General features: G+C 37.6%; 1 protein-coding gene across 1 annotated transcript in view; it reads left to right on the forward strand.

Moving 5' to 3' along the window:
* The window catches only part of ABCB11 (ATP binding cassette subfamily B member 11), a 991,743-nt gene that overhangs the window by 815,919 nt on the left and 163,254 nt on the right, over positions 1–12,570 (forward strand). Inside the window, exons 20-22 of the mRNA XM_044075586.1 lie at positions 1,039–1,200; positions 9,675–9,779; positions 9,862–10,023. Of these exons, the coding sequence (XP_043931521.1) occupies positions 1,039–1,200; positions 9,675–9,779; positions 9,862–10,023 (429 nt within the window). The remainder of the gene's footprint in view (positions 1–1,038; positions 1,201–9,674; positions 9,780–9,861; positions 10,024–12,570) is intronic.

Genomic DNA, 12,570 nt, shown 5'->3' on the forward strand with positions numbered 1-12,570 from the left:
CAATCAAAAAACCCTTTAAATGCACAGAAAATGATACTTATTGTTATATATATCAGATCAGAGTTGTAGTCAATGTCCCTAGTAATAAAGTAGGAAGAAACACAAAAAAATAGTAAAAGCAGATGAATAAACTGCAATTTATATAAATATATATATATATATATATATATATATATATATATATATATATAAAACACTAGAAAACGAACAAACTGATTTAAACAAGTTACCCATTTAAGCAGCAAAAAGCTAAAAACTGAGCCCTGTTCCAGCAGTCTTCAATCAGACAATATCTAACTGCACACTCCTGCCACTAGGGTGCAGGGAAACCTTCTCCAAAAAAAAAACATGGTCTGGATCAGTGCTCAAGTTATACAAACAAAGCTAGATTCAGCAGTCCTGAATCTGGTCTATGCTACAGCAACAAGGCGCACCAATTTCAGAAAGAAACAGTTCAAATAAGCAGGCACAATAAGCCTGTGACCAGAAATTCCCAGCTCAGAAAGGCAGAATCCAGCCTCTCCTCCCACAAGAATGCAGACCACAAACCTTCTTAATGTAGAATAACTGGCCTGAAGCTCAAGCGTTTAAACCAGAACTAATACACATTTAGAATAACAAACACTGAGCCTTCAATCAGCAATTCCCAGCTTAGAAGGATGTAAGCTACCTGTCCTGCCACAACAGTGCAGATCACAAACCTTCTTAATGTAAAACAACCGGTATGAAGCCCAAGTGCTAAAACCAAAATACTTAGAATAACAGTTACAATTTAATCAGGCTACTACCAAGCAGTAATAAATGCAGCAGAATAAATACAACTGAGTACTTATAAGAAGAAGCAAAAGCAAAATAAAGCGGGAGGAAACACAAATACAGTAAAACCAGATGAATAAAGTGCAATTTTTTTCTTATTTAATGGATTGGATTATATAGAGTTAATGCACTCCCTTATTCAATGAACATTTTTAAAAGGAATCTTTTTTTGGTTTACCGTGTCCAGCAGAAACATGCCACATCTGTTTCTTTTAATTGCAGGTAACAGCAGAAGAAGATGAACATATTGAACCTGCACCTGTCACTCGAATTTTAAAGTATAACGCTCCTGAATGGCCATACATGTTGGTGGGAGCACTTGGAGCCTCAGTGAATGGAGCAGTTAATCCCCTGTATGCTCTTCTATTCAGTCAGATTCTTGGGGTATGAGAATTGTTTTTCCTTTGTCCTTACATACACACATTTTTTAATCTTCCTTCCTTTTGATGTTTACTGACAAAAGTCAAAACAACATTACTTTTTCAAGACATTTCATTCAAAAATGTATCAATTAAGTACTTCTGGATGTGTGTTCTTCAGTTTATGTTGCACTGTTTTTTTTTTTTTTTAAGATGTGTAAGTCTTATGCTTAGATATTGGCCTGCAAAAAAAAAAAAAAACTCCAGTTAACATTGACTGTCGTCTCTTGTCTACTGTCTGACTTGACAAGTTGCTTTACAGACACTGGGGACCACAGAGAAGTGCTTGCTTCAAGGGAATAGGGGCTTTTTTTGAACACCTTGACTGAATTATCACTTGTGACATAGGCAAATTTACATTTATATAAAAACAATCAAACTGTATTAACAAGTTTACATTTATGAACATTATATTTAGTTTCATAGGTGCGTACTAGGCTAATGACCCTGGAGCCTTTACAAGCCTAGCCCATAGGATTACCCTGGCATTGTGTCACCCAATCTTAGTTCCTAGTGCCTCTGTCGAGTAGAGCCACTGGAATGATCCCCAGTGAGAATTTTTTATTTCCCATCCACTCATCAAGATTTCTCTTGAAGAGGGCCAGTGAGGTGCACTGCTTGACATGTATGGGAAATCTATTCCATAGCATGGACAGTCTCTAGGCTATGAACCTGTCCCTCCAGCATGTTCTGTTGATTGTGGTAATGAGGTTGAGGTCTCTGGAGCGTGTGGTGTGGAGGGATTGGGATTTCTTTAGATGTAGCATTTCTAACAGAGCTGGGTCAGACATGGCTTTATAAGTCAAGCAGAGATCACCTCTAAGTAGGAGACATGAGACAGAGAATAGTTGGAGTTTTTTGAGTCTGTCCATATAGGAAAAGTGTTTAAAGCCTAGGATCCTCTTTGTGAGGTACTTTTGTGGCCTCTCCAATTGTTGCAGGTGTCTAGTGAGGTACATGCCAAATGGGGCATTGTACTCGATGACTGGCCTAATGAGGGATGAGTAGAGGGAGAAAATTACTTCTTTCTTCCTGGATGCAAAACCATTAGTAATGAGATGTGCCACATAGAAGGACTTTCTGCCCACAGTGGCAACGTGGTGGTCAAAAGAGAGGGTGCAGTCAACCTGTGTTCCCATATCTCTTATAACACCTTCTGTGTTCAGTGGACTACCATCAATGTGGTAATTCAAGGGAATCTGTTTTTTCCCAAAGGGGATGAAGACACATTTTTTGGCATTGAGCTTAAAGCCATGGTTCTGACACCAGCTGTTGGTCTCATTGAGGCCTTTCTGTAGGATGTCAACATCACTTGGAGAGTTAATAATAGCTCGCAACTTGCAATCATCTGCGAACGTTGTCAACCAGAGTCCCTTCATGTTGGCCTGGACTTCAGAGACATAGATACCAAACAGGAGAGGACTCAGGACCGAACCCTGTGGGAGACTGTTCGGCAGTCTGACTTGGCGTTAGCTACTTTCACAATGTGGTTTCTATCTGTGAGGCAGTTTGCAACTCACCTAGTGATATAGGGGTTGATGCCTAGCTTGGTAAGTTTTTCTATTATTCCTGAGTGGGAAATGGTATCAAAGGCCTTGACCAGATCATGATAGGCTGTATGAACCACCTTACCTTCATCCACAGCTCTGGTGACTGACTCAAAGAAGTCTACCAAGTTAAGCAGGCATGATCTTCCCTTCACAAAACCAAACTGTGTAGGATCCAGAGTTTGGAGATTCCCTATATCCTTGTTTATTAGGTCCATGATGATGCATTCCGTAGCTTTGCATATCAGACTCGTCAGGATAATGGATCAAATCCATCTTAGGCTGAAGATTAAGATATGGCTGGCATATTGTCCAAACTACAGACACAAGTGAGCAATCACCAAAGGAACTGGAAATAGTATCAGCTGCCAGCAAATTCTGGGATAACTTTGTAAAAAACTAGTCATAAATTAGTGGTCTCATATTAGGGTTCAGATCTTATCTGAGACAAAGCCAGGGTACCTTTTTGGCTAGGCTTATATAGACCCTAGGGCCAATAGCCTAGTATCTACCTATGAACCTATGAACAATTCAAAACATTCAATGAAGGTTTTGATATTCCATGTCCTAATAACAGCTGGCATTACAGATTTACATGACTAGGATTTCAAATTTATTGTAGGCTGGGGATTATCCTACCATAGGTAAAAATAAAATGGTTGAACTAACAGTAAATCAAGTGGTAACAGAAGCAAACAAATATATAAACAAAAACACTTGAACCACGCTGAAATCACTGAAGTCAATGCAAAGCAGCAAGACTAAATTTGCCACCACACTCCCTGCTAGTTATTTATTCCAACCCTGAGATTGCAAAGTCTCTGGAGAAAGGGCATATTCTCCAAGGTCTATAATTGTGTTGTCTTACACAACTGTAGAACATCTCTTTTGATGACCAAAGTACATTGACATAATAGAGGTTAATTTAAATTACAATTGATTATGACCATGTAAGATATACCCACAGCCATCCGCCAACACACACACATGCACGCACACACACACACACACACACACACACACACACACACACACACACACACACAGACATATGCACTCACACAGACACACACACACACACACACACACACACACACACACACACACATACACACAGCCTATGCACATGCACACAAACACATATCCATGGCTCTGCTATACTTACCTGTATCACAACCAATCCCATATGGGAGAATCAGTGAATGCTAAGACAGCATTTCATTTTTCCTCCTACAGGAAATAACTCAACGGAACAATTCTCTGAATTTCTGAGTTAATCCTGAGTTGCCACCATTTCTGTGGGACAACACAATACTAATCAGTATTAGCTGCTCCCCAAGACTGCTGCTTTAGCTTCCCTAGTAAGACCATTATCCATGTTATGTTATCACCAAGAGAAAAACGTAAGGGGGGAGTAGTCTCTGAATCAGAATGTCTTACTGCAATGCAGAAACATTCTGAGTGAAGGCTTTTCTATTACTATAAGCCTTTCTGAATCCTTGAGATTGGCCCGTGAGCAGATATAGTGTCAGCTAACAAGTGCATAACCATTCACAACCAAATAATATCTTTAACTTTAGGGAGTATCAGAGTAATGAACACATATTAAAATACATTGTTTAGATTAAGAGACCACTAATGATTTGAACATTCATTAATGTACTTCTGACACTAAATTCTGTGCTGTGCCAATACACGCATCTCTATGTTTATCTATTTTGTGAAGATTGTTGCCTTACTTTCAACAATTACATTATGAATGTATAAATTACATACAATGCAGTCTACTACACCCTGAATTATCAAGGGACAAGCAAAACAGTGAAAACATGAAACAGATCTAAGGTTGATTTTTGACTTGACATCTTCCTGACACATTCAGTCCTTCTCATGGAACTCAGAGTAAATACCAGCACTATTCCATTGCTCTGAGAGTGTTGATGGAGAAGTACAGAGAAGGTCAGAAGGACTTGTATTGTGTCTTTGTGGATTTAGAGAAAACATATGACAGGGTGCCTAGAGAGGAGTTGTGGTATTGTATGAGGAAGTCAGGAGTGTCAGAGAAGTATGTAAGAGTGGTACAGGATATGTACGAGGGTAGTGTGACAGTGGTGAGGTCTGCGGTGGGAGTGACGGATGCGTTTAAGTTGGAGGTGGGATTACATCAAGGATCAGCTCTGAGCCCTTTCTTATTTGCAATGGTGATGGACAGGTTGACAGACGAGATCAGACAGGAGTCCCCATGGACTATGATGTTTGCAGATGACATTGTGATCTGTAGTGAGAGCAGGGAACAGGTGGAGGAGACCCTGGAGAGGTGGAGATATGCTCTAGAGAGAAGAGGAATGAAGGTCAGCAGGACTAAGACAGAATATATGTGTGTGAATGAGAGGGAGGATAGAGGAATGGTGAGGATGCATGGAATAGAGGTGGGGAAGGTGAATGAGTTTAAGTACTTGGAATCAGTTCAGAGTAATGGTGAGTGTGGAAGAGAGGTGAAGAAGAGAGTACAGGCAGGATGGAGTGGGTGGAGAAGAATGTCGGGAGTGATTTGTGACAGACGAGTACCAGTAAGAGTGAAAGGGAAGGTCTACAAGAGGGTAGTGAAACCAGTTATGTTATATGGGTTGAAGACAGTGGCATTGACAAAAAGGCAGGAGTCAGAGCTTGACGTGGCAGAGTTAAAGATGTTAAGATTTGCACTGGGTGTGATGAGGATGGACAGGATTAGGAATAACTATATTAGAGGGTCAGCCCAGGTTGGAAGGTTTGGAGACAAAGCCAGAGAGGCAAGATTACATTGGTTTGGACATGTGCTGAGTAGGGATGCAGAGTATATTGGGAAAAAGATGCTAAGGATGAAGCTGTCAGGTAACAGGAAAAGAGGGAGGCCTAAGATAAGGTTTATGGATGTGGTGAGAGAGGACATGCAGGTGGTTGGTGTGACAGAGCAAGATGCAGAGGACAGGAAGAAATGGGAACGGGTGATCTGCTGTGGCGACCCCTAACAGGAACAGCCAAAAGAAGAAGATACCATTCAATCCCAGCTGTACTTCACTAATTCTAACATTTTTGCTATTGCCATGCCAAAAACTAAAAGTATTTTTTAAACAAGTGACGTTTTTTCTAGAATTTGCAGTATAAATATCCAAAAGGGATCTAAAAAAAAAAAAACATGCTGTGACCTCACCAGAGAACTTACTTTATTGGAGATTTGAGGGATTATATTACTGTGCGTTGACAATATATTTCACTGACCTTCACTACATCAAAAAATATATATATTGACAATGCACACAGTCAAAAAGCTGTACTACTAAAACTCATCTGAACAAAAATGGAAAGATAATTTCCTTTTGTCATCATTTCAACATCTACCCTACCATAAATACTACAACCATAGAAAAGACACAAAACATTCCATGCAATAACAAAATAAACACACATTGCATTCTTTTGTATCACATACACAAAAATACTATGACAATGAATGTACCAAAACTACTAACATGTCCTTTCATATTAATCCACTTACAAAAATATTATTAATTCCACAGCTGAACAACTATGACCCAAGAGAAGAACAAACCCTTGTGCTATAGCCAACAGTACATGAGTCAACTATAGTGTAACAGAGCGAAAAGAGTACTTAGTGAATCACGCAGCAAAATCTGCACTAAATTAAAGCAATTCTCAGATAAATGAACTACAACCCTAAAAGGAACTACTTTATAGATTTTCATCACATATTTTTATAGACTGTGAATACCATCTTTGTGCTCATATTCTAACAATTTATCTAGCAAACCATTTCACAAATGCTTAACAAAACTGTAGGCATTTTACCTGTGCATTAAAACATTTGTGGGCATTGACTTACTGTATAGAATTCTTTAATGTCTTTCATTTATTATAATCCTTCAAGAGCTGTTGTTGATGCTCGTGTTAATTTTAAGTAAATTGGTAAATGAAAGGAAAAGAGCAAGAAAGAACAATTAAAGGAAAGGATGATATGTATACGATAGGGGAAATTGCTCCAATCAAAAGGATGATATGTATACGATAGGGGAAATTGCTCCAATGGAAAGGATGATATGTATACGATAGGGAAAATTGCTCCAGTCGAAAGGATGATATGTATACGATAGGGGAAATTGCTCCAATCGAAAGGATGATATGTATACAATAGGGGAAATTGCACCAATCGAAAGGATATGTATACGATAGGGGACATTTGCACCATTCGAAAGGATGATATGTATACGATAGGGAAAATTGCACCAATCGAAAGGATGATATGTATACGATAGGGGAAATTGCACCAATCGAAAGGATGATATGTATACAATAGGGACATTGCACCAATCAAAAGGATGATATGTATACGATAGGGGACATTGCACCAATCGAAAGGATGATATGTATACAATAGGGGAAATTGCACCAATCAAAAGGATGATATGTATACGATAGGGGAAATTGCACCAGTTGAAAGGATGATATGTATACGATAGGGGAAATTGCACCAATCGAAAGAATGATATGTATACAATAGGGGAAATTGCACCAATTGAAAGGATGATATGTATACGATAGGGGAAATTGCATCAATCAAAAGGATGATATGTATACGATAGGTGAAATCACACCAATCTAGATAAGCATGGAAACATGTGGACATGGTGCACTGATTAAGTATCTTTATTTTATTTTATATTTATTTATTTATATTTGTTGACCGGGAGTGTCCGACTGGACATAGGTCCATTTTCAGCGGAGGCCCGGGGAGAAAAGCTCCACAGTTAAAATAAACAGACAGTAGTTACATTGGATTACATAGCGATTAACAATTTACATAGCAATTACTTACAACATATTAACAGATGAAGAACATAGTACATCAGTAGACAACTAGAATCTTTATCTGTGAAGTACATAACAGACATTAACAAATGTTACAAGAAGAAGTTCCTGCTGTATAATAAGTACTGGCTTATGAGCATCTGAGCTTGCTATAATCAAGGTAATTAGTGGAGTGGAAAGAAAGATAGTGGTTGGATGGGGTGGGTGATATTTGAGTAGGAGTTGCAAGGGCATAGCCAGCATGTTTTTAGGGGCGCTTTTAGTAAAGTTTTGAAGTGGGCGCATGATGGTATGGAGGTAATTGTGGGTGGGAGGGAGTTCCATAATTTGGCTATGGTGCAAGAGAATAGTGCTTCACCAGCAGAGTTATTGGCTTTAGTGATCTGCAAGTGATTTTTGTTGCTGGATCTTAGTGGTCTGGTGGTGCGATAGGGCTGGAGTAGATTCTGGAGGGATGGGACATTTAGTGAATGGTTTACTAGTTTGTGGGCGAGTGAGAGTTGATACCATTGAAGGAGGTGAGGGAGTTCAAGCCAGCTCAGTTCAGCAAGTGAGAGACAGTGGTGACTACGGTAGGATGCCCCTGTGGCGAATTTGGAGATTTTGTTGTAGCAGGTCTCTAGCTTGTTTAGATCGCATTGCCTTAGGTTGGTATATATTGGAGAGGCATAAAGTAGGGTGGAGATAAGGTGGGAATTTGCTATTGAAATCTTTGCTGCTTTGGTATCTTGTATAAGTTTAAGAGATAACAAACTGATATTTCAAGACACCTAGAAAAGACACGGCCTTAGAAATATACTAGCTAACCAACAAGCATTAAAATGAATATCAAGACAGAAATCTGTTCTTTTTTTAATTTCTGCTCCCACCACTATAGTGTATAAAGGATATTTATGGTCATTTAATATTCCTCTGTGTTTTCATCCATTGTTATACTTTTTTTAAGAAAAGCCTTGCTTTCAATAACTATATATGAAACAAAGCAAATTAAATTATCTCTTTTAAATTAGAAGAGTGGATGGGCAACCAAAACGTACCCCAGGTCATGTACTTGACTCCATTATGAATGAGGGGAGTAAGTAAATTGCAGTGGCCAGACTTCTTTTAATCTAAGTGATCAATTGTCCTTGTATGAACCTATGAACTAATGAACCTTGTACATTATACATTCCTTATTGGCTCGTATATCATTTTTAATCTGATCTTTTTGTCAGTTTATAATATACAAGATATCATCCTGGATAACTCAAACTAGAATCCACTCTCTAGAGAAGAACTGAATTAACTACAGTTGTTCAAAATGAGTTTAAGGTTTTCATTGTTTAACTGTGCCTTCATTATTTACCTTTCCGAATCAGAAAAAATAATTATCCAACATGTCACTGTATTTATTTTACTGGTTTAGCTATATTCTGTTTAGTCTTTCAAATAAAGGTACTCACAAACAATATTTGTGATGTAGATTTTCTTTTTCCTGCAGATGGATATTATGAATTGTCCAATAGTATTTTACTACTGATAACATTCTACAATAATTTATTTCAAGTAAATTAAAAAGGACCTTAATTCTGAAACTCACTCTTCTGTAAATTACTGAGTACACAGAATGGGACATAATACTCTTTCATTCATCTAGTCTTAATATTATTAATAATTATTGTCTGTTAGTAAATATATTTATAAAACTACAATACCCCTGCAGTTTCTATTCAACATGCTGTTGCTGTTGCATAGATTTCATATTATTCATCTTCCAGCATGATCATTTCAAGTGTTGATTAGTAAAGTAAAATTAGAAAGCTTGCATTCCTCATTAAGTATTTTTAAGTTAATGGAATATTATGCAATCTACTCTAAGTTGATCGGATGATTAATGTGATATATTATGTATTTGTACTGTTTTATTAATCAAGTGACATTTAAGTTAGTAAAAAGGAATATTGTGCTTGATAGCAAATATGTCTAACTCAAATGCAATTGCTTTCTAGATGACATTAATGTAAAAATAATATGGTTCAAATTTTTTCAGACATTCTCTTTGCCTGATGAAGATGAACAAAAGAGACAAATTAATGGAGTCTGTTTGTTGTTTGTCATTATTGGGGTTGTTTCATTATTCACACAATTTCTGCAGGTAACAACTTTCTAAAATAATTAGCGTATTTTAATTACATTTTATAAGTACAGGTTACTAAATGTTGGAAATATTTTTGCAGGGTTATACTTTTGCCAAATCTGGTGAGTGTCTCACAAGACGGTTACGGAAGATTGGTTTCCAAGCAATGTTAGGACAGGAAATTGGTTGGTTTGATGATCACCATAATAGCCCAGGGGCATTAACAACAAGACTGGCTACTGATGCTTCTCAAGTTCAGGGGGTAAGTGATTACAACTATAGACATATTGCTGAGGGAATAGGAAAAGTATATTGAATTCTGCAGTGATATTGTGTTTGATGATTTTAAGACAATTTCTTGAACTTTCTTATGAATATATCTTATATTTTGCATGTTGAACATATGGTGTGGGGATTCATGGTAACTTCTTGATGCAAGCTCTGTTGCTCATAACCATGAATATCCCTGCTATAAATTCTGAAAAGCAGGCAACTTTGTTTATGCCAAATTATCCATTTGTAAGCTCTTCAGAAGAGAATTTTTCTTTTTTGTGGAAGAAATCAAGGATAGTCTGTATTAGAGCGATGTATCGGTATACAACTAAGAATGTGATTCATCTCAGTGCATGCAAATATTTAGAGACATGGACACACACACACACACAGACACACACATACATACACACACACACACACAAACACACACATACATACATACATATACATACATACATATACAGTTGCAGTTTGTAAGTGCAAATGTTCAGAACAGCAAATGCTCTTTTTTCCTTGTTTTTCAGCCTGTCGGCTGCTTTGTGTACAAGACTGTGGTACAGCATCATCTTTGTGTACAAGACTGTGGTACAGCATCATCTTTGTGTACAAGACTGTGGTACAGCATCATCTTTGTGTACAAGACTGTGGTACAGCATCATCTTTGTGTACAAGACTGTGGTACAGCATCATCTTTGTGTACAAGACTGTGGTACAGCATCATCTTTGTGTACAAGACTGTGGTACAGCATCATCTTTGTGTACAAGACTGTGGTACAGCATCATCTTTGTGTACAAGACTGTGGTACAGCATCATCTTTGTGTACAAGACTGTGGTACAGCATCATCTGAGAACTTGCTCTTTCCATGCTGCTGCATGATCTCAGAGTTGGTATATATAATTAGCAGGGAGTATAGGATGCAAACATTGGGTTTCTGTTTTTTTCTGTTAAACTTTTTAGATTCACTTTAAAAAGATTGCCCTTTTCATATTCACTCTTTGGAGCATTTGATGTTTGATGATAAAATCCTATATACTCAGACACAAAAGCACACAGAGTCAAACATAATTCTTAGTGTTAGAAGTCTTTTAAACAAGGAATTAGAAAGTCAGAGTAACAGTGTAAATGAATCAATAGCAGAGCATGTATATGCCTAATTCCAAAAGTCCAAAATATTAACTAGTTAGTGAGTACATCAAATATTTGGCCTAGTTATACAAAGGCAAAGATAGGAATGGTGCGGGGAAAAAAGTTCAGTAAGCAACAACACATTGCAAGGCTACTGACATAAGATGCCTATGGTACACCAGTGATATGCTACTGCATACTACTACATACTCTGAAAATTAAAGCTGTACTCACAAAACATAACATGAACAGCACAAGAGTGCCAGGATCTGTCCCAGTCTATGAATATATGTCTTTAATTAATGCCTTTTGACTGAAACTGGATTAATTGAGTACATTTCAGCAAATGCTGTTTAATATCAAAGTGATCAATTAAATTCATCAAGATCATGGAAAGTGGGAATAAGAAAGTTTTCCCTTATCCCAGTGCTGTGTGATGCAAGCAACCCACTTAGAGATGTAGAAGTATGCATCTCCCTAAGTTGGGACATTAGTTGACTTTGTTTACTGATGGATCTTTTGCCCCTCCACAAAACAAACAGCATTAGAACCACTAGATCCAAGGATTTAAATTTTCCTTGTGGCATAAATAAGACATGCTAGTGAAAGAGATATGTGTCTCAGAGGATCCCCATGTCTGGAACAGGCTCCCCATCCTTGTGGAGCAGAGTCCTTTAACTGAAACCTTAACCAGTGGATGGGAAAACAGAAATCCATCCCAGGTCTTACCCCATGTCTGTGAAGGACATAGGTAGACAGTAATTCCCACACTAATATACTCCCCACACATAACCTCCAGAAACTTCGTAACTATCATACCACTCCTAATAAACACCTATAGTACATAGGAACACAATTGGGTTGGATTGCATGGCTAGAGTCATAAAGGCCAAGGTGGTCATTAGCCTACTATATACCTATGAACATATGATAGTTTTTCTTTATTAATATGTGGTTCTACAGAGTTTGCATCTAGGACTTACCATGAATCCCCAACCACTACTATCAATATGCACAATGCAAGAAACCTGGACACATCATTGAGTCAAGTAAATCAGAACATGGTAATACATTAAAACAGGTAGATATCACAACAAATAGTTAACAGAAATTCCATGAACACATCTATGAATATAATCATGATAAGCAATTTCAAGTGAAAGTTGACTACCAGTCCTTGCAAAAAAATATTCTGAATGTCTTTGCATGACATACAAACAAGATTAGACGTTAGTGTTACTAAAGTCTAAAGATGTATGATCTAAAACTGAAGTATACACCAGGCAAGGGAGTACATATTGTTGATGTGTTGAATAGAGCATATTTAATGGGGTAGCATGAACATGTTAGAAGAACTAAAGGTTCTTTGACTAGTTTCACAGTTTCCCATGCAAAATAAAAAGTAA

This window comes from Protopterus annectens, chromosome 6.part1, assembly GCF_019279795.1.
Source record: "Protopterus annectens isolate FY-2018-M chromosome 6.part1, PAN1.0, whole genome shotgun sequence".
Classification (NCBI taxonomy): Eukaryota; Metazoa; Chordata; order Ceratodontiformes; family Protopteridae; genus Protopterus; species Protopterus annectens.